Source organism: Mus caroli, unplaced genomic scaffold (genome assembly GCF_978045245.1).
Source record: "Mus caroli unplaced genomic scaffold, Mus_caroli_1 scaffold_5, whole genome shotgun sequence".
NCBI classification, from domain to species: domain Eukaryota; kingdom Metazoa; phylum Chordata; class Mammalia; order Rodentia; family Muridae; genus Mus; species Mus caroli.
Window position 1 is genome coordinate 95,378,326 of NW_028227260.1, and position 22,655 is coordinate 95,400,980.

The following is a 22,655-nucleotide window of genomic DNA, read 5'->3' on the forward strand; positions in this document are numbered from 1 at the left end:
TTACTGTGGTGGGAGAACTGGTTTCTGATGATGCCAAATAGTCTTGGTTTCTCTTCCTTAGGTTCTTGCCCTTGCCTCTCACCATCTGGTTATCTCTGGTGTTAGCAGGTCTTGCTGTCTCTGACTATGGCCTGTGTGTCAGTATTCCTGGGAGACTAGTTCTCTCTGGGAGGAATTTGGGTATGGAGAGTTGTGGCACAGGGTCAGCTCTGCAGAGCAGATGGAAACCTGAAGGATCCTGTCCCTGGTAATTCCTTGGTTCCTGTGTCCTGAGGGCTCTAGGCAAGTCCCCCAGAGCAGAAGTGGTGGTCTTATCTGTGCTCACAGGTATCTAGCCATTTCTTACTGATACATATTGTATTTTGAGCAAATTCTCCCCTTTCTTACCCTACCTATTCACTTAGTTTTCCTAGACAATTTTGCTTCTACTTTGTCTAAAAATTCTCTCTCTCTCTCTCTCTCTGTATGTGTGTGTATGTGTATTTATTCTTTGCCTTTTTTTTCTTCTCCCAAAGAACATAGACTAGCCAGGTTGTTGGATCTCAGTAGCTTATTTTCTTCAAAGCTAAGAATAACATACATCATTTGGTTGGTTGTATATCTTTTCTGTCTACTTTCAGGCAAGTCTGCCTTACTGCTCCTTCCTATGTTTCTACCCTTCTCTGTTCTATATACATTTTCTTCCTCAATCTTTTCCTAGTCCACTATTCACAATGTATTACTTAAGGTTTGTTTTCATTGTGGTTGTTTTTTCATTTGGCTCAACACAAAGTAACCAAAAAATGACACATCTGCTTAGTGGAGTATACCCATGAATAATGCTGGAAAGGACCTTGTTTATCCACATCTACTCATAGTTCCAGTCATGGGCACAAGACTTGTATTCAATTGGTTCTTCAGGCTTAAACCATACAGTGATTTTTTTTCTCATCATTTTTTTTTCTGAATTGTTGACAAATTGGATGTAGAAATCCCCTTTAATGGTGCCTGTTTTAGAATCAGCAGGATTGGTCTTACTCAACATCAGTTGGCCAGGCTTTATCACACTGAGCTCCTCCCATGGCCTCCACAAACCCTAAATTCTTAGCCTGGGAAAGAAAGGATTGTTTTTCAGGTCATTGTAGTGCTGCTGTTTCAGGTGCTGGTCAGAAGCCCAAAGGCGCTTCATGGCCATTATGAGGAATCCCTTCTGTTTGAAACCTTTGATGATCTTGTCCACTAGCCTGTGTTGTATGCTTTCTGACTTGATGGCAATGAAGGTGTGCTTGAGGTTAGCAATGGTCTGAAAGCTAGTGTGTTGGCCTGTGGTAGCTTTGAGGAGAGACTGGAGCCATCAGTGAACCAGAGAGGTAAGTGGAGAAAGGGTGGGAGGCATGGGCACAGTGATTATTTTTATTAGGCTATGACTATAATTTTAATTTTTGAGAAATAGTTTCATTTTTGCCTCAGCAAGCTTTGAATGTGTGATCCTCCTGACTGAGCCTCCAGAGTATTTGAGATTACATATGTTCGATGAGCACACACGACTTGGATTATTTTTTCAATGACTTTACCCTAGTTTAAAATGAGGGAGTCTAGGAAGGTGTTTTTCTGATTTTATTCCTTTCCCCTGTTAGTGCTTTGGATAAGATTTGTCTTTGATTATCTTCTGTTAGTTCATTTTCATATGACGTGAAACTTGTTTTCCTATTTTTAGGGAAGAATCGTACAGCACAGGCTGATTATCTCTGCTCACATATGTGGAGCGCCCTCTTCTGTTGACTTTGTGAATCCTCCAATGCTGGTATCTTGTTTTGAGTTCTTTGTGTACTTTTTTTTAAGAGTAACCATATTTATTTCAAATTTTGTACCAATATGCATAGATTTTTACCAATGAGAAACTCAAATCTGTAACAATATATAAATTCTCTATCAATGCAAGAAATTATAACTTCAAATTTGCAAAAAATACAAAGATTCCTACTAATGTAATTTTATTGCTACTTTGTGTACTTTTTATCATCTCCTTTGTGGGGGATGTTCTTGCTTCTTGGTCACTATGTTCATCTCTTTGCATCTTTATGCTATCCCTTGCACATATCCTCAGTGAAATCTCCCTCAGTCCTCCTGAAAGAAACATTTGAGAATCCATTGAGCTAAGTTCTTCTCACCCCTTTTAGACCTACTGAGTGTTGACAGGCCCCCAGGTTATCAGGAGTGTGGGTTGTTCTTAGCTGCTGCTTCTGTGTGTATGAGTCTCTGCAGTCTCCAGGGATATCTTCTATTCCTTATGATTCCTGGGTTCTTTCCCTTGCTTGTTCCCAGGCTTGCCACTGAAGATTAGTACACAGAAATCAGATTTTCTAATCTAATTTCATCAGAAAACAGAATCATGGTGTCTACAGATTGATTTTTTAGGCTTCCAAATTTGCTTTGTTTTTGTCCCTGAATCAGTCCTTCTGCCTCGAGTCATCCCTGAGAAAGGACAGACATAACTTCCCCTTCAAAGTCAGGCCCTGATTCTTTGTGATGTGGACTTAGTTTGGGGGTCATCAATTGACTGGAAACTGCTGGCTGTCAGAATATCTGCTGTACTTCCTGGCTTATCTTCTGTACTATTTGTTTTATTGGGTCTTTTTTTTTTAAATATTTTTATTACATATTTTCCTCAATTACGTTTCCAATGCTATCCCAAAAGTCCCCCATAGCGCCCCCCCACTTCCCTATCCACCCATTCCCATTCTTTTGGCCCTGGCATTCCCCTATATTGGGGCATATAAAGTTTGCAAGTCCAATGGGCCTCTCTTTCCATTGATGGCTGACTAGGCCATCTTTCGATACATATGCAGCTAGAGACAAGAGCTCCGGGGTTCTAGTTAGTACATCATGTTGTTCCAACAATAGGGTTGCAGATCCCTTTAGCTCCTTGGGTACTTACTCTAGCTTCTCCATTGGGAGCCCTGTGATACATCCAATAGCTGACTGTGAACATCCACTCCTGTGTTTGCTAGGCCCCAGCATCGTCTCACAAGAGACAGCTATATTTTTATTGGGTCTTTTTGTCTTTTTTTTTTTTTTTTTTTTTTTTTTTTGGTCTCAGTACTAGTTAAGTAAAGGATACCAGGCTGCCTTACTCAGGCCACATCCTCACCCTTCTCCAACCTACAGGCCACCAACCTTCTCTAATCTACACTAAGATGGACTTAACTTCCAAGTGAAGCTCAGGATTCAATTTTAAAAATACACAAGTCTTAATGTATGTAAAAAATATCCAAGTTCCAGTGCACTGTCTCCTTTTTGTTTCACACTTCTGCCCTCTTCTTACTTGGACTCCTCTGGAGAAAGCTGATGAGGCTGGGAGCTATTAGTTCACTCCCTTTACCTCCCCAAACTACAGCGTTGTTTTTTTCTGTACTCTGGTAAATTATTTACATACAGTATCTTTTTTATTTTTAACTTACATTACCCTTTGAGTTTATTTCAAGTATGTGAAATATATAGGCAGTTCTTCCTGATTCATAGATAAAGAAGTAGAGATAAAAAGAGGCAAACGGGCTGGCGAAATGGTTCAGCAGGTAAGAGCACTGACTGCTCTTCCGAAGGTCCTGAGTTCAAATCCCAGCAACCACATGGTGCCTCACAACTATCCGTAATGAGATCTGACACCCTCTTCTGGTGTGTCTGAAGACAGCTACAGTGTACTAAATTATAATAATAAATAAATATTTTTTTAAAAAAGAGGCAAATAGTAGATTAAACTATTCAGTTAGATACATTTCTAATGGAATACAGTCCTCCAAATTTGTTAAATACCTGTTCGCATTTATAAAGTTAAAGAAGCTTTCTTGATGAGTTTGTTGTTGATGGCAACCAAGTCCAATTTCAAGTAATGGTATCTAAAGCCAGGAGATTGATATGATTTAGCAGAGCAATTCTCAAACTTGAAGTTTCATCAGAATGAAAAGAAAAGGGGTTCCGGGACTCCGCCAAAAAGTAGTCTGTACAGGTGAGAGTGAGCACACAGAAGTGGACAGCTTCTGGGACAGCGCCCTTTTCGGGCTCCAGACATCCGACCACCTTCCAGTCCACTGCAGCACCAGGGTTCCTGGCCCGGGGAGTCTCCGGACACCCGCAAGGATGCACACAGGATCCCCCACGGGATCCTAAGACCTCAGTGAGTGGAACACAGCGTCTGGTCCAATCCAATCACGGAGGACCTGAGACTGCATTAACTAGGGAAGCAGATAACTCGGCCTGATTAGGGGCACAAGTCCCTTCTGGTCCACTCCAGCACTGGGGTTCCTTGCACACAGAGTTTCTGGACACCCCCAAGTTCCTCACAGGACCCTCCACGGGATCTTAAGACCTCTGGTGAGTGGAACACAACTTCTGCCAGGAGGCAGGTTCGAACACCAGATATCTGGGCACCTTCCCTGCAAGAGGAGAGCTTGCCTGCAGAGAGTACTCTGACCACTGAAATTAAGGATAGAGCTAGTCTCCCAGGTCTGCTGATAGAGGCTAACATAATCACCTGAGGAACAAGCTCTAACCAGAGACAACAATAACAACTAGCTCCAGAGATTACCAGATGGTGAAAGGCAAACGTAAGAATCCTACTAACAGAAATCAAGACCACTCACCATCATCAGAACTCAGCACTCCCACCCCATCTAGTCCTGGGCACACCAACACAACCGAAAAGCTAGACCTGGATTTAAAAGCATATCTCATGATGATGGTAGAGGACATCAAGAAGGACTTTAATAACTCACTTAAAGAAATACAGGAGAACACTGCTAAAGAGTTACAAGTCCTTAAAGAAAAACAGGAAAACACAACCAAACAGATAGAAGTCCTTAAAGAAAAACAGGAAAACACATCCAAACAGGTGACGGAAATGAACAAAACTATACTAGACCTAAAAGGGGAAGTAGACACAATAAAGAAAACCCAAAATGAGGGAACGCTGGAGATAAAAACCCTAGGAAAGAAATCTGGAACCATAGATGCGAACATCAGCAACAGAATACAAGAGATGGAAGAGAGAATTTCAGGTGCAGAAGATTCCATAGAGAACATCTGCACAACAATCAAAGAAAATACAAAACGCAAAAGGATCCTAACTCAAAACATCCAGGAAATACAGGACACAATGAGAAGACCAAACCTACAGATAATAGGAGTTGATGAGAATGAAGATTTTCAACTTAAAGGGCCAGCAAATATCTTCAACAAAATTATAGAAGAAAACTTCCCAAACCTAAAGAAAGAGATGCCCATGAACATACAAGAAGCCTACAAAACTCCAAATAGACTGGACCAGAAAAGAAATTCCTCCCCACACATAATAATCAGAACAACAAATGCACTAAATAAAGATAGAACATTAAAAGCAGTAAGGGAGAAATGTCAAGTTACATATAAAGGCAGGCCTATCAGAATTACACCAGACTTTTCACCAGAGACTATGAAAGCCAGAAGATCCCGGGCAGATGTTATACAGACACTAAGAGAACACAAATGCCAGCCCAGGCTACTATACCCGGCCAAACTCTCAATTACCATAGATGGAGAAACCAAAGTATTCCACGACAAAACCAAATTCACACATTATCTTTTCACGAATTCAGCCCTTCAAAGGATAACAACAACAACAACTACAACAACAAAAAAAACCCAATACAAGGACAGAAACCATGCCCTAGAAAAAGCAAGAAAGTAATCCCTCAACAAACCAAAAAGAAGACAGCCACAAGAACAGAATGCCAACTCTAACAACAAAAATAAAAGGAAGCAACAATTACTTTTCCTTAATATCTCTTAATATCAATGGACTCAATTCCCCAATAAAAAGACATAGACTAACAGACTGGCTACACAAACATGACCCAACATTCTGCTGCTTACAGGAAACCCATCTCAGGGAAAAAGACAGACACTACTTCAGAGTGAAAAGCTGGAAAACAATTTTCCAAGCAAATGGTCTGAAGAAACAAGCTGGAGTAGCCATTCTAATATCGAATAAAATCGACTTCCAACCCAAAGTTATCAAAAAAGACAAGGAGGGACACTTCATACTCATCAAAGGTAAAATCCTCCAAGAGGAACTCTCAATTCTGAATATCTATGCTCCAAATGCAAGGGCAGCCACATTCATTAAAGACACTTTAGTAAAGCTCAAAGCACACATTGCACCTCACACAATAATAGTGGGAGACTTCAACACACCACTTTCATCAATGGACAGATCGTGGAAACAGAAACTAAACAGGGAGGGACACAGTGAAACTAACAGAAGTTATGAAACAAATGGACTTAGCAGATATCTACAGAACATTTTATCCTAAAACAAAAGGATATACCTTCTTCTCAGCACCTCACGGGACCTTCTCCAAAATTGACCATATAATTGGTCACAAAACAGGTCTCAACAGACACAAAAATATTGAAATTGTCCCATGCATCCTATCAGACCACCATGGACTAAGGCTGATCTACAATAGCAACTTAAAAATGGAAAGCCAACATTCACGTGGAAACTGAACAACACTCTTCTCAATGATACCTTGGTCAAGGAAGGAATAAAGAAAGAAATTAAAGACTTTTTAGAGTTTAATGAAAATGAAGCCACAACATACCCAAACCTATGGGACACAATGAAAGAATTTCTAAGAGGGAAACTCATAGCTCTGAGTGCCTCCAAAAAGAAACTGGAGAGAGCACACACTAGCAGCTTGACAACACATCTAAATGCTCTAGAAAAAAAAAAAGGACGAAAATTCATCCAAGAGGAGTAGATTGCAGGAAATAATCAAACTCAGGGGTGAAATCAACCAAGTGGAAACAAGAAGAACTATTCAAAGAATTAACCAAAAACGGAGTTGGTTCTTCGAGAAGATCAACAAGATAGATAAACCCTTAGCTAGACTCACTAGAGGGCACAGGGACAACATCCTAATTAACAAAATCAGAAATGAAAAGGGAGACATAACAACAGATCCTGAAGAAATCCAAAAAACCATCAGATCCTTCTACAAAAGGCTATACTCAACAAAACTGGAAAACCTGGACGAAATGGACAAATTTCTAGACAGATACCAGGTACCAAAGTTAAATCAGGATCAAGTTAACGGTCTAAACAGTCCCATATCCCCTAAAGAAATAGAAGCAGTCATTAATAGTCTCCCAACCAAAAAAGCCCAGGACCAGATGGGTTTAGTGCAGAGTTCTACCAGACCTTCAAAGAAGATCTAATTCCAGTTCTGCACAAACTATTCCATAAAATAGAAGTAGAGGGAACTCTACCCAACTCATTCTATGAAGCCACAATTACTCTGATACCTAAACCACAGAAAGATCCAACAAAGATAGAGAACTTCAGACCAATTTCCCTTATGAATATAGATGCAAAAATACTCAATAAAATTCTCACTAACAGAATCCAAGAACACACTAAAGCAATCATCCATCCTGACCAAGTAGGTTTTATTCCAGGGATGCAGGGATGGTTTAATATACAGAAATCCATCAATGTAATCCATTATATAAACAAACTCAAAGACAAAAACCACACGATCATCTAGTTAGATGTGGAAAAAGCATTCGACAAGATCCAACACCCATTCATGATAAAAGTCTTGGAAAGATCAGGAATTCAAGGCCCATACCTAAACATGATAAAAGCAATCTACAGCAAACCAGTAGCCAACATCAAAGTAAATGGTGAGAAGCTTGAAGCAATCCCATTAAAATCAGGGACTAGACAAGGCTGCCCACTCTCTCCCTACCTATTCAACATAGTACTTGAAGTCCTAGCCAGAGCAATTTGACAACAAAAGGAGATCAAGGGGATACAAATTGGAAAAGATGAAGTCAAAATATCACTTTTTGCAGATGATATGATAGTATATATAAGTGATCCTAAAAATTCCACCTCAGAACTCCTAAACATGATAAACAGCTTTGGTGAAGTAGCTGGATATAAAATTAACTCAAACAAGTCAATGGCCTTTCTCTACACAAAGAATAAACAGGGTGAGAAAGAAATTAGGGAAACAACACCCTTCTCAATAGTCACAAATAATATAAAATATCTTGGCGTGACTCTAACTAAGAAAGTGAAAGATCTGTATGATAAAAACTTCAAGTCTCTGAAGAAAGAAATTAAAGAAGATCTCAGAAGATGGAAAGATCTCCCATGCTCATGGATTGGCAGGATCAACATTGTAAAGATGGCTATCTTGCCAAAAGCAATCTACAGGTTCAAAGCAATCCCCATCAAAATTCCAACTCAATTCTTCAACGAATTAGAAAGAGCAATCTCCAAATTCATCTGGAATAACAAAAAACCCAGGATAGCACAAACTCTTCTCAAGGATAAAAGTACCTCTGGTGGAATCACCATGCCTGACCTAAAGCTTTACAACAGAGCAATTGTGATAAAAAAAAAACAAACAAACAAAAAAAAACTGCATGGTACTGGTATAGTGACAGACAAGTAGACCAATGGAATAGAATTGAAGACCCAGAAATGAACCCACACACCTATGGTCACTTGATCTTCGACAAGGGAGCTAAAACCATCCAGTGGAAGAAAGACAGCATTTTCAACAAATGGTGCTGGCACAACTGGTGGTTATCATGTAGAAGAATGCGAATTGATCCATTCCTATCTCCTTGTACTAAGGTCAAATCTAAGTGGATCAAGGAACTTCACATAAAACCAGAGACACTGAAACTTATAGAGGAGAAAGTGGGGAAAAGCCTCGAAGATATGGGCACAGGGGAAAAATTCCTGAATAGAACAGCAATGGCTTGTGCTGTAAGATCAAGGATTGACAAATGGGATCTCATGAAACTGCAAAGCTTCTGCAAGGCAAAAGACACCGTCAATAACACAAAAAGGCCACCAACAGATTGGGAAAGTATCTTTACCTATCCTAAATCAGATAGGGGACTAATATCCAATATATATAAAGAACTCAAGAAGGTGGACTCCAGAAAATCAAATAACCCCATTAAAAAATGGGGCTCAGAGCTAAACAAAGAATTCTCACCTGAGGAATACCGAATGGCTGAGAAACACCTGAAAAAATGTTCAACATCCTTAATCATCAGGGAAATGCAAATCAAAACAACCCTGAGATTCCATCTCACACCAGTCAGAATGGCTAAGATCAAAATTTCAGGTGACAGCAGATGCTGGCGAGGATGTGGAGAAAGAGGAATACTCCTCCATTGTTGGTGGCATTGCAAGCTTATACAACCACTCTGGAAATCAGTCTGGCGGTTCCTCAGAAAATTGGACATAGTACTACCAAAGGATCCCGCAATACCTCTCCTGGACATATATCCAGAAGATGTCCCAGCCGGTAAGAAGGACACATGCTCCACTATGTTCATAGCAGCCTTATTTATAATACCCAATAGCTGGAAAGAACCCAGATGCCCCTCAATAGAGGAATGGATACAAAAAATGTGGTACATTTACACAATGGAGTACTACTCAGCTATTAAAAAGAATGAATTTATGAAATTCCTAGGCAAATGGATGGACCTGGAGGGCATCATCCTGAGTGAGGTAACCCAATCACAAAAGAACTCACATGATATGTACTCACTAATAAGTGGATATTAGCCCAGAAACTTAGTATACCCAAGATATAAGAGAAAATTTGTAAAACACATGTAAATGAAGAAGAACTAAGACCAAAGTGTGGACACTTTGCCCCTTCTTAGAATTGGAAACAACTACCCATGGAAGGAGTTACAGAGACAAAGTTTGGAGGTGAGACAAAAGGATGGACTGCCATATCCAGGGATCCATCCCATAATTAGCCTCCAAACGATGACACCATTGCATACACTAGCAAGATTTTGCTGAAAGGACCCAGATATAGCTGTCTCTTGTGAGACTATGTCAGGGCCTAGCAAACACAGAAGTGGATGCTCACAGTCAGCTATTGGATGGATCACAGGGCCCCCAATGGAGGAGCTAGAGAAGGTACCCAAGGAGCTAAAGGGAACTGCAACCCCATAGGTGGAACATTATTATGAACTAACCAGTACCCCAGAGCTCTTGACTCTAGCTGCATATGTATCAAAAGATGGCCTAGTCGGCCATCACTAGAAAGAGAGGCCCATCGGACATGCAAACTTTATATGCCCCAGTACAGGGGAACGCCAGGCCCAAAAAATGGGAATGGGTGGGTAGGGAAGTAGGGGGGAGGGTATGGGGGACTTTTGGGATAGCATTGGAAATGTCATTGAGGAAAATACGTAATAAAAAAATATTAAAAAAAAAAGAAAAGGATTGTGAAAATATGGTCTTCTGGGTTCCTCTCTTTAGAGATCCTTTTCAGCAGGTCAAGATCTTTCTCACAATGTTCCTGGGAAATGTTGATACTGCAGGTTCCACCCTCCTGGGTCTGAATGTAGCTGGGAACAGAAGGCACATTAAGTTCAGATTTCAATGTTAGGAGCATGAAAAGGAGCAGTTAGAAGTAGATAGGAAAACAAGAGCAGGGTGATAGAGTATTACAATCACTGGTTGAGATTAGAAGAAAAAACGTGTGGAAAGTTTGCAGACAGGACACCATGAAGGGGTAAAGTGGACCAGAAGAAGGGGAGTCAGACTGATGGTCAGTTTCAAGGAATGAAGGACTTGAGATGAGCAGCAACTTGTCTAAAAGAGAACTAGTCACATGATTTTGTTGGAATCTGGCCACACATGATGCAAGGAGTGAACCCAGTTGTTTCAGGACAGAGAACAAAGGGTTTGTGGGAGTTTTGATGGGGCTGAGAATGTATTAGAAAATCAAGTGTGTGCAGAAAGGAGAGAAGGGATGGTCAGAGAGTGTGGTCCTTCGAATAGGAATGTCCCCCATAGATTCATGTGTTTGAATGGTGGGCCCATGGGGTGAGGCAGCATCTGGAGGTGTGGTCTTGCTGGAGTAGGTGTGGCCTTGTGGAAAAAAGTGTGTCACTGTGGGGGGTGGGGTGGGCTTTGAGGTCTCCTATGCTCAAGCTCTGCCCAATATGGGATCTAGCTTCCTCCTTGCTGCAAGCAGATCAAGAAGTAGAACTCAGTGTCAGCAGCATGTCTGCCTGCCTGTTGCCATGTTTCTTGCCAATGCACTAACCTCTGAAACTGTAAGCCAGCCCCAGTGAAATGTTTCCCTTTATAAGATTGCTGTGGTCATAGTGTCTCTTCACAACCAAATTAAGACAGGGCATAAGATCATGTTACCCATGATTTACCATTTTTGGCTGCCATATCTGAGTGTCCCAAGCATCATCCACGGGCCCAGCTCACATAGGTGACAGACTGTTCTAGACTTATGTCAGTTCTCAGACATGGCTGGTGGTCAGTGCTGTGCTGGCCAATGTTGGGTTTCTCATACCCTGACTCACATGTGGGACACCCATTTAACACTGAATGACAATTAAGATGTCCAGCTTCTACTGAAAATGGAGATAAAGAGGGAGGTGGAGATCAGATCTGTTTAGCTAAGGTAAAACAGAGCAAGGTCCATAATACCAGTTGTTGCTAATAAGAAGTGAAAAGTTAGCTATGAGAGTGGATGACAGAGGTTGAAGTTCTGGAAAATCATTGAGGAGTTGAGAAAAAGAAGGAGTGGAGGGTTCAGGTCCATTCTGGATTGCATAGGGTTTGAGGACTCCAGAGTCTCAAGAAGCCAAGACTGAAGTAGTGGTGGAAAAGACAAAGGACAGGAGATAACAGGCTAAGAAGCAGATTAGTGCGGCCCTCAGGAAACTTACCTGTTCTTGTCCATGCCAGGCACTCAGAATATGAAAAATGGCAACAAGTTCACTTGCAAAATGTGAAGGATAAATTGTCTTCTAAATCTTGAAGAGGATGCTGTACATAGGGAAAATGGTGCTGTTGGGGCACATAGGCCCATGCATGGCAGATGGTAAGAAGGGAGGGTTTTGTGGTCAGAACATATGCACAATGGGGCAGTTAGAGTCATAGGAGATGCTGAATATTCAGTTGAGAATATGTCTGACATGTAGCCTCTTGACTATTGCACAAGATGGTGCTTGGGTATATAGAACACAATTACTTTAGGTGTGGCCTTCTCTTGCAAAAGCCATTAACAGACTGGAATTATTAATTCCTAACCTAGGCAGACTCGAAAGCAGAAAGAAAGGTGTTGTCAGTGCTTTATATATTTTTAAAAGAAGGCTTGAGTTATACTGCGTTGGTAGCTTTTACTGAGAGACAGCTCACAGCACAGAGGGAAATTTAGTTCAATTTAAAATTCTTCTATACATTGTTAATATTTAGGGTGTGTACATGGTTATCTTTAACTGGTTGTACACAATGCTACTAATGCATGTCAGGGCTGCTTCTCATCAGCACAAATGTACTAAATGCGACAGTGAGATGACATCAGGTTCCTTCCACATTTATTTTCCACAAAGTGTTTTAGACAAGGTCTCTCACTAAACCAGGCACTTGCTGGTTAGGAAGACCCTTGTTCTTGTTTCTATAGATTGACTACTAAGAGTACAATCATCTTCACCATGCTTGGCTATGTACACATGTAAGAACCCAATGTGTGCATAAAGGAAAGCCGATAATTAGCATCAGAACCGAACATTAACCATTCCCCCAATTCAACAGGAGGGGGAGAAGTATTGTAAATTCGGACACTCAGGCTGGAGAACACATAGATGTTTCACAGGCATTCAGCAGAGGACAACTGGAGAGTGGACTCACGTACTTATAAAGATGTACTTCAGAATTCATAGAAGAAAGAACTTAGTGCCCTATCAACAAAATATGACAAACATAAAGATCAAAAGAGGAGAAAACAGGACCTTCTGGGAGGCATGTCAGTGCTGCTTCTCATCAGTACACCCCAGGTGTAGTGACTCCAAAGAAAGGCAGGCCTTTTCCCTTTCCTGCAAACACCAGAAGTCTCTGATCTCAGAAATGTGAAAAAAGCTGAGATACCAATGCCTGGTGCAGGACTGTAGACAGTCACCGCACAAGGTCAACAAATCTCTCTCTCTCTCTCTCTCTCTCTCTCTCTCTCTCTCTCTCTCTCTCTCTCTCTCTCTCTCTCTCTCTCTCTCCCTCTCAGAGTATGAAGTCTCTGGCATGTGGAGGATGGCTGAGAATGTAAAGTGCTTCTTGCATGGGGTGAAAACCTGAGCTCATTACCCAGTACTCACACAAAAGGGGGAAAAAGGTATGCAGACAGGCATGTAAATCTCAGCACTGGGGTAACAAAGACAGGAGGATCAAAAGAGCTGCCTGGCAAGCCATAATTCTAGAAAAATCAGCGAGCAACAGGTTCAGTCAGAAATCCTGTCTCAAAAACTAGAGAGAATAACTGAAGAAGATACCAGATCTTGACCTATGACTCCCGCACACTTGTGCTCGCACACAATTGTACCTAAATAAGGAGAGATATACAGAGAGACAGGGAGAGAGAAAAACAGACACACACATACACAGATACACAAACAGTTGGGGGAGTGATAGACAGAGAGACAGATACACACACACAGGAGAGAGAGAGACAGAGAGACAGACACACAGACAGACATACACACACACGAGAGAGAGAGAGAGAGAGAGAGAGAGAGAGAGAGAGAGAGAGAGAGAGAGAGAGAGAGAGATTGAAAAGCACAATAGACTGTTTTCTTGAGTTTTTGTTGCCTCTTGTTCTTTGCATTGTTGTTGTTCCAGGGTCACAATATTTCCAACCCCTTCTGTGGCTTCAAAGCACAGCCTCAAAACACACATCTGTTTCTCTCCCTCGGCATGAGTGAGTGAAGGAGGAAGTAATGGAGAAAAGAGTGGAGCCCAGCCCCATCCACAGCAGCACCCTAGAGAGAAAGAAGATCGGAGAGGGGGACAGTGCCAGAGACCCAGTGTCATCAGGAACCTGGTGTGCTGTCTAGGTGCATGGGGTCCGTGCAGAGAGGCAGCAGCCTGTGCTTTAGCTCGCCAACACTCCACACAGGGCTAATGACTTTCCAGAGAGGCACCCCCACGGGACTTGTGCATGTTGGGGCACAGGCAAAAGAGAGCCAAAAGGCCAGGCCTGGACTGAAGCTTACAGGATCAGTAGAGCAGACTTAGACATCTACACTGTCAAGCACGAACGTGAACATTTATTTCGAGGGCGTAAAGAAACACTTAGTGAGGAGCTTTGACAGCAGCCATTGTGTGCCCCCACGGTCTCCCAGATGTTCCAGTTTGGAGGCGCTTCCTGTCTCCTGTCTTGGGAGCCTCAGGGGTGACAGCTGAAAGGAGGTCGATCCCTTCTACGGAGTGGGCACAGGAGGGTCCCTGGCAGCCCGAATCCTGGCTGCTGACCTCTTCCTGGCCGCCTTTAAGATGGTCTTGTCGAATAGCTCTTTCTCACGGTAGTGCACGGGTGGGCCTCGCAGGTACTTCTCTTCTGCCTCCTTGTAGCTGAGCTCATCCAGGGCAGCGATGGAGCAGATGATGGCTTCTGGAAAAAGAACTTCCATGGTAAACCGCACTTTGTCTCCTCTTGCCAGCGAGAGCAGGGCCTCGTCTGCTTCCTTGGCCACTTCTTGCAAATGTCTGGCCACCAGATGCAGCTGGTCCTCGTCCTCCAGGTAGGTCTCAATGCAGAAGACTTCCCTCTTTGATTTCCAAAGATCGTCCAGCCACCTGGACCGTTTTCTGCCCTTCACAATGTCCAGCAGGTGCTGGTCGGCCCCCTTTTTCTTCACGATGAAGTCCACGAGCTTCTGGTTGGCTCTGTCCCAAGCGGCCCTCATGCGGTCAGGCAGGAGTTTCTTGTAGGGCCCCTTCCCACCCAGAGCGGTCTCCTCCTCCCAGTCTTCCAAGTCTGCATAGCTCACCTTGGGGAAATCGATGTGCAGGTCGCCCTCCTGGACGGCTCTCCTTAGCGGGTAACTGGCTTGGGTGGTGTAATAGTCCATGAAGGAGCCCAGGAAGGAGCCACAGGCGAGGCCCTCTCTGTAGTGGTTGATCACTGAGAAGCACCAGTTGATGCCCTGGGTGTACAGTCTGCTGGCTCTCCTCACAAGTGATACTTTCTCCCCACAGTCCAGGTGCTTCAACTTGCGGAGAGGGACTCGGATACCCCTGCGCTCAAACTGCATGTTGCCCTCGATCAACAGCACCCTCGCCATCTTGTCGTTTTTGCTGACACTCTTGACCACCGCTGGCCAGAAAGGAAGGTCCTGAAATTTGAACCAGACCAGCGTTCCTCGCTCGATGGTGCTGGGCTCCTGGGCAGAAGCCACGTTGGTGGCTTTGGCATCTTTTTGAACTCGGGCCCCTCTCCTCTTGAACCTGGTGTTGGTCACCTTTGAGAGTACTTGGGATTCCCATTTTGGGAGCCCGCACAGTGAACACAGCACATGGGTCATCTTTTTTCGACTAGCTATGCGGAGTGACCTGCGTAGCCTTAGGACTGGAGGCGTGCTGGCTGCAGATGCCCCCTTTGAGTCTGGCTTCCGGGTCCCCGGGCCAGGATGGGTCTTGTTCTCTGAGAGGGCGGTCTTCCTTTGGGCTCCAGTTGCCCGGATCTCTAGGCCAGCACCCCGAACTCGTTGTTTGAGAGCTTTGGGTGATCTAGAGATGTGCCTCGGTGGTCCAGAGGCAGCCTGCTGCTCATTTTTAGCCCGGGAACCCTCCCTGGAGGCTGGGGCGCTCAAAGACCTGAGCTTGGATGTGCCTGGCTTTCTCTTCCCTGGATTACCGCCAGCTTTTCCCAAGGGTGTCTTCGAGTAACTTGGCCACAATCTGGTGCCTCTTAACACATCCCCTTGGGTTTCAGAGCGCAAGAGGCCTATAGTAGTGTGGGCCTGGGCTTCCCCCACTAGCACTGCAGGCACATTCTGCGAGCCCATCATCGCAGGACACGGATCAGGGCGGAACCGCTTGCCAGGTCTCCTCTGGGAGAGCCCTTGGCCTTTCTGGTTGCGCCCTTGGAGGCACAGGTGCAGGTGCAGGTGCAGGCGCATGCGCAGGTGCAGGTGCAGGCGCTGCCACAGGCTCAGGGGCAGACGCTGCCACAGGCTCAGACGCAGGCGCTTGCCTAGGCTGGAGCTGCTGGAGCTGGCCTGCTCTTTTGGAACCTTTGGAGCCAAGGTGCTGCTTTTTCGGCCACCTGCTCTTCCTCCTTGAAACAAGCTGCTTCCCTCACCCAGAACATCCAGGGCCACCTTGAGGGCTCTCCTGGATGCCCTGGTCTGCCCTGGCGAGCCCCTGCCCCGTGACTCCTTTCCTGCCAAGGAGGCGATGCTTATGATTTCAGACTTGCCTAGGGGCCTCACCTTGGAGCTCCTCACTGTCATCTTTTCACCCACAGGCAATATTTGGACCTCCAGGAAGGGCGCCCCTCTCCTCTTACTATTGGCTGAGGTCCTGGGTCTGGACAACACCCTTGCAGGCCACAGCTGGCCCTTCCAGCCACAGAGTACATACTCTGCAGAGTCCATGGCGACTGGACTCTGGGGTTGTGCTGATCAGGACAGGGTGACTCCTTTGGTTGTTCTGGGCACTGGTGTGACTGCCAGCCGGTCCTCTCTGGCTCTGCTCTCCTGCCTGTGGCACTGCTCTCCCTCCAGAATCTGGTAGAGAAGTTTGAACAACTGAAGTCGCTCAGGGTGGTGTGCGCTTATCCTGTAAGGTGGGAGAGGGAAGCAGAGCTGCATTAGGAAGGAGATCGCCTTTAGTGGACAAGGAAGCAGCACCTCAGTGAGGCAAGGCATGAGAAATCAAGGGAGCTCACAGAGTCTGTTCTACAGAAGGGAGGATGTGGGAGAAGGTATGGAAGGTTCCAGAGCATCTGTGGGAGACAGTCACAACAATTTTGTTCCTCGACCTGAGGCTGGGGTGGCCAACATCCTCCCAGAAAGGTGGGCGTCTTTACAAGGCTTGTGTGTTTTCTTGCCCACCCAGTCAGTGTCTTGGGGCTCACTGGGATTCCCTTCGGGTGGGGGAACCAGCCTCACTGTTTTCTTTTCTAGGGAGGTAGCCCTGTGCTGCCGACACCAGGAGCCCTTGGACAGCTAGTGAACTTGCCTTCCAGGTCAGTGTGTTAGCAGGTTAAAGAGCAATGGGGCTGAGGAAATGTTCATGGTGATTTGCAAGTAAGGGTGGCTGCTGTCATAGCTGCTGGCCTCCTCCTGTCCCAGTCCCCAACCCCCACCCCCACCCCTGTGGCGCCAATCTTTTGGTTCAGAGCTCTTGTTCCCAACTCCAGCCTGGACCTCACTGTGGGATCAAGTGTTCGCAGGGCACACCTGGGGAGAGCCCCAAAGAGAAAGCACTTCATTGTGGAGAAATGCTTACTAATTGGCAGACTCAGCAGTATCAGGTGGAGCTCAACAGAATAAGCCAGTGCCTCTGTTGGAATTGTGCACCCGCATGCTGCAACCTCAAGTCTGCAGGAGACCCTGCACATTCCTATCTGCCTGTGATGGGCACTGTTCTAACAAGAGACTCCAGACCACAGAACTCTCTTGCACACGAGCTCTGTGGCCTAATCTTAATCCACACGGTCTTAAACACATAGGAAATTTATGGCCTGGATGGTACCTTGCCCATCCCTAAGTCCAGTGGTGTCCACACTCATCTGTAGCATAGCTCTTCTGTTCATGTTCCCCCATACTCTGCCACTCAACAGAGTTCCTCCTCCCCAGCCATCTCAGTGGAATCTCATTACGTTCTTCTCCTTGGCCCATCTCTCTCTCTCTCTCTCTCTCTCTCTCTCTCTCTCTGTGTGTGTGTGTGTGTGTGTGTGTATTTGTGTGAGTGTGTGTGTGTGATGTGTCTGTTTGGTTTGTGTTTTTGTGTGTGTCTGTTTGGTGTGTTGTGTTTTGTGTGTTGTGTTTTATGTGTTTGTGTATGTGTGATGTGTGTGTTTTGTGTGTGTGTGTGTTGTGTCTGGTTTGTATGGGGGTGTGAAGGGCAGGTTGGCTACTGTGTTACTGACTGCCTCTGCCTTGAACCAGTCAGTTTCCTATCAGCAGTGTGTATGTCACTCATGCCTGTGTGAAACAAATTCCTCATCTGTTTGATCCTCAAAAGAGGCCCACTGTGCTTGCTGATAGATACGGACTACAACACAGAGGAAGGATCAGGATGGGCTCACATGCCACCGCTGCTCACCGCTGCTCACTGCTGTTTATGCCAGGCAGCAAGCGATCCAGGGCCCCAGCAAGCACAGTGAGGCAGAGCACTGGTGGACTCTGGCCTCCTGAAACAGCTTCCTAAGGACGCTGCTCTTCTTGTGAACTCCTGTTACCCCATGTCCCTTCCATGAGCATGGGCCAACGGAGCTCATCACGGGACTCCAGACCTTATCTGTAGGAATTTCCAACCATACAGAAATATGGGGGCGGGGAGGACAGATGATATTCTCGTGATCCCCTCGGTCCTTCCCTTCCCTCCCTCTGTATCCACAAACACCTGCTGGTACACTCTAGCTCCCAATTCACTCCACAAACGTGCAGTGTCCCTTCTGTTGTATTCCCACCCATGTCTTACTGACTTCAAATCCGAGTTCATGATGCCTAAAGTGGCCTCCTACATAAAGCAGTCTAGGAATGTCTCAGGGCACACCTTCTGGATGATGCAATAGCACATGTGTACTGTGGAGGTATGGAGTTCAACTTAGGGATCACAGACGACAGTGGCGCTTCATCCTAGGAGGCTCTGTCATCTCCTGGGGTTGTTTTCCTCTGATCCAGCCCCCTTGGAGTCCTGGGCCTCGTCACACGGATATCTCCTGAGGACACAGAGGAAAACATGAACGCTTCAGTTACTTTTAGGCTGCCTTCTGCTGGACTTTCCTTGTGCATGCTTTCCAGCGAGGCTAAATGAACCCCCATCAAGTCCAACCATGCCTCTCCACCATCCAGGCACCATGCCTCGAGCATATGAGTGTCCACCCACCCCTCACAGGGTACCCTTGGAAACCACGGATGACCGAGGCACACCTATAGAGTACATGACGCCTTCTACCCTTCTCAGGCTTGCACATGCTTCTGCTTCCCTCAAGTGGGGCATTCTCAGCCCCACATACTTCTAATTTCAGTTAGGAAGCATACCTGGGAATACCAAGTATGTGTTCAAGCCCACAAACCAGGGCATCCGTGCAGCATCTGTAACTCAGTCATAAAGACATGTGTCTGCACTCATATCAGGCCACGCTCTCCCCAGCGTGTATTCCATCTGTGCATGCCTACTGCTCCTGGGTACATAAAAGTCCTTATGCTTCCTACATCCTGGTTAGATGTTAGCAGTATCACCACCTGCCTCCACCGTTTCCAGGTGCCGCCTCCGGTGCACTACTTTCAAAAGGTTCTCCGAAATTTCTGTGAGAGTTGCCTTTCTGGTGGAAAGGGCACACTATCTTCCCCAGGGGCACACAGAGAAGTTTGGGGGGGGAGTGGAATCCTGAAATCTCTGTCTCAACCCACACTTTGGCCCTGGGACCAAAGGCCTTCTATCAAGAACTTGCACACATTCCCTCTGTGCGGTGTCTTTCCACATTTTCTCCAGATGGGAACAATGGCTTCCCTCCCTGCAGTAAGACAGACAGGCGGGGGGACAGTCTGATGAGAGGGTGCAAGAAGAGTACAAGGCCTATTGCTCTCACACAGGGGGCGGGGGTGGGCAGAGATACACAGGGTGATCCAGATGTGCTGGTGGGTCAGAGAGCAGCCCCTGCCACAAACCGTGTAAAACCCAGCTGATGCTCCACCCAACTGTGTGAGGTGAGCAAGATAAAGACTCAGTCAGACACAGACGCAAACTAATTACCTGCCGAGGGAACAGACTCTGCCCCTTTCTTGGGGGTTCATGCCACACTGATCTTTATCTCCTTCTGTCTAACTGAGAGTAGTGGTCAGTTTAGAGACAGCTGTCTTTGGGAGGCATTTTTTACTTCCTGTGTCAGGCAGGCCTCCGGGCCAAGAGAGTGTCCTCACCACTGGGCTTCAACCATTCTCCAAGGGAACTGCAGGTTTCCCCCACCCACACTCAACCCCCAGCCCCGTTTACCTCCTCCTCAAATGCCTCCCAGCTTCTCTCTCAGACAACAGGAGCAGCAACTATCCAGGGTAAGGTGCTGTCACACAAACAGGGTCATCCTGTCAAGAAGAGTACATGTGACAATCATTGTCAAACAGAGAGGAGGTGTCCATTTACAATAGCAAACTATGCTCTCAGGGCCTGAAAAGATAAAGCTAGCAGCAAAGAAGTGTCACCTGAGGACAAAGAGACAGGGCTGAGTGAGCAGCCAGTCCTTGGGGCTTCTCTTCAAACAGTCATAGTGAGAGAACCTCCCCTGTCCGGGGTGGGGGTGGGGTAGAGCAAACACACTCCCAAGGCACACTCGCAGACTCAGCTCTCACACACATACAGGTTGGCTGCTGGCACCTACCTACATGCCTTGCGCGTCTGTCTAGTTAGTCATTCCACCTCTCCAGCCTGTGAGTGTCCTTCACAAATGTATCTGTAACCAGGAAAGAATGGCTTGTCCCTGTTGTCATGGCAACCACAGTGTCATCAGAAAACATTCTCTCCCAGTAGCCAGTTCTCTGAGGAAATCAGGAAGTACTAATCCACCCACCCAGGAGGCTGACTGTTCACTTACATCCCTGTCACCTGGTTCTCCCACCACCCCCTGCAGCTGCACACATGAGAGTAAGTAAGGGTGCACACAGTACAAAAGATGATACTGCCATTCCAGGGTGCCAGGCCTTTGACTTGACCACAGAGGGTCTGAGACAAGGCAAGAAAAGCGATCACAGGTTCCATCCTGCCTTCTAAAATAATAAGACCAGGGCCCACGTCTGAGAAGGCCTCCTTTTCTCCTGCCAGAATTCTAAAGGCATGCACATTGTTTGTTTCTCCTGATGCAAATAAGCTTTCCAGGTCACTTGGGGCAGAAAACATGGAGGACCATGGACCTGCACAGGATAGAAAGCAGTACAGGAGGAGTGCACGTGGCAGCAGCAACAAACCAACCAAACAAACAAAACAACCCTACCCTGCATCTCAATGAGGAAGGGGAGAAAGCCAGCCTCAAATGGCAGGAGGCTTTGGAAACCTCAAAGCACTCTGCAACCCACCCCCCAGTGACACATTTTCTCTAGCAGTGCCACACCTCCCAAACAAACCCAAAATGGCACCATCTACTAGGAAGCAAGAATTCAAATGCCCCAGGCTGCAGAAGATATTTCATTCAAACCACTACCACCACCACCCATGTGCATACACACACATACACAGAGAGAGGGGGGAGGGAGGGGAGGGGAGGGGAGGGGAGGGGGGAGGGGGAGAGAGAGAGGGAGTGGACAGAGAGGGAGAGGGAGTGGGAGAGACAGAGAGGGAGAGACAGAGAGGGAGAGGGAAAGATGGAGAGGGAGAGGGAGAGGGGGAGAGGGAGTGGGAGTGGGAGAGGGAGAGGGAGAGGAGAGGGAGAGCTAGAGGGAGGGGGACAGGGGGGAGGGGTGGAGAGGGGGAGGGAGGAGAGGGGGGAGAGGAGGGAGAGAGGGAGGGAGAGGGAGAGGGGAGAGGGAGAGAGAAGGAGAGGGAGAGGGAGGGGGAGGAGAGGGTAATACATGCATACCCCCACCCTCATCCACAGGCATAGAGGAAACTGTTCCACTAAGCTGTCCCAAGGCATGCCTGCCACTCTAGGCAGCCATGCCCTCATCCAGTGAGATGTTTTCTCACCAGATTAGATGACACCTGTTTGGACACACAGTTCTTCGGGGTTCTTCTACTCTGCTCATGGCTCATACATGGATCCTTACACAAAGTGACTTTTGTTGAAGCGATTTCACTGAAAATGCTTCTCATGTCCATAAAGAGACAATGCATTTCCTTCTGAGGGCTTGGATAATATCCTGCTGTGTGGATGTAGAGTGCTTGGCCCATGTCTTCCTCGTGCTGGGTTAAATCGGGACTTTCCCACTGTGATTTCTTCTGTCTTGAGCTTTGCCATGCCAATATTCACTTGGATGCCTCTATATGGGGAAGCGGCACTTACCTAGAGGTGGCGTGACCCTGTGATGGGCTGATGCAGCATTTCCCATTTTGTTGAACACAAAGGTCCTCCCCACAGTAGATAAAACATTGAAAATTCTCACAGCAACAGGGCCTTCACAGTTATTCTTAATTCCCTTCCTAAATAGTCAAGTGGCGGCTGGCTGGATTTAACTGCTGTCCTTGTATGTTGCCTGCATCCCCTAAGGCCTGACTTCATGGAACGTGCATTCTGAGCCCCCACACACAGATGTGCATGCACAGATGATGTGGCGGTGAAGTGTGGTCGACATAGATCCACGGCCCTTGGAGGAAGACAGAAGGACCATGAAGTGTCAGAGCCGGAGCTGAATAATACTGTGATAGCCAGGAGTCTCACTTGTACTGTAGATAACACAAAGCTCTGGAAGGCGATCAGAAAGGGGGTCCGTGAGTACTGCAGTCCTAAAGAGGCTGGTCAGGAGTCTGTACCGTGGGCATGGGACGAGGGGCCTCCTGTTCCTGCCCCTTGTGTACTTTTGCAGTCGTCACTGGCCAACCGGGTCCTCCGGAGAAGCAGCCACAAGTGACACTTAGACAGGAGGGGCTTACTGTGGCCCAGTGTGCAGGCACAGCCACAGACACCCGTCCA

At 46.1% G+C, this 22,655-nt stretch overlaps 1 protein-coding gene and 1 pseudogene across 1 annotated transcript; both read right to left on the minus strand.

The window, feature by feature from the left end:
- Window positions 1–847: 847 nt before the first annotated feature.
- On the minus strand, window positions 848–11,774 carry LOC110286236 (nucleoside diphosphate kinase B pseudogene; annotated as a pseudogene).
- Window positions 11,775–14,127: 2,353 nt separating this feature from the next.
- Window positions 14,128–20,482, minus strand: LOC110286235 (putative PWWP domain-containing DNA repair factor 4). Its single transcript, XM_085837697.1, has 4 exons — window positions 20,415–20,482; window positions 20,033–20,121; window positions 18,590–18,755; window positions 14,128–16,645 (listed from the first exon to the last, which is right to left on the minus strand). The coding sequence occupies exon 4, from the start codon at window positions 16,459–16,461 to the stop codon at window positions 14,284–14,286; it is 2,178 nt and encodes a 725-aa protein (XP_085693823.1). The 5' UTR covers window positions 16,462–16,645; window positions 18,590–18,755; window positions 20,033–20,121; window positions 20,415–20,482; the 3' UTR covers window positions 14,128–14,283.
- Between the last annotated feature and the right edge of the window lie 2,173 nt (window positions 20,483–22,655).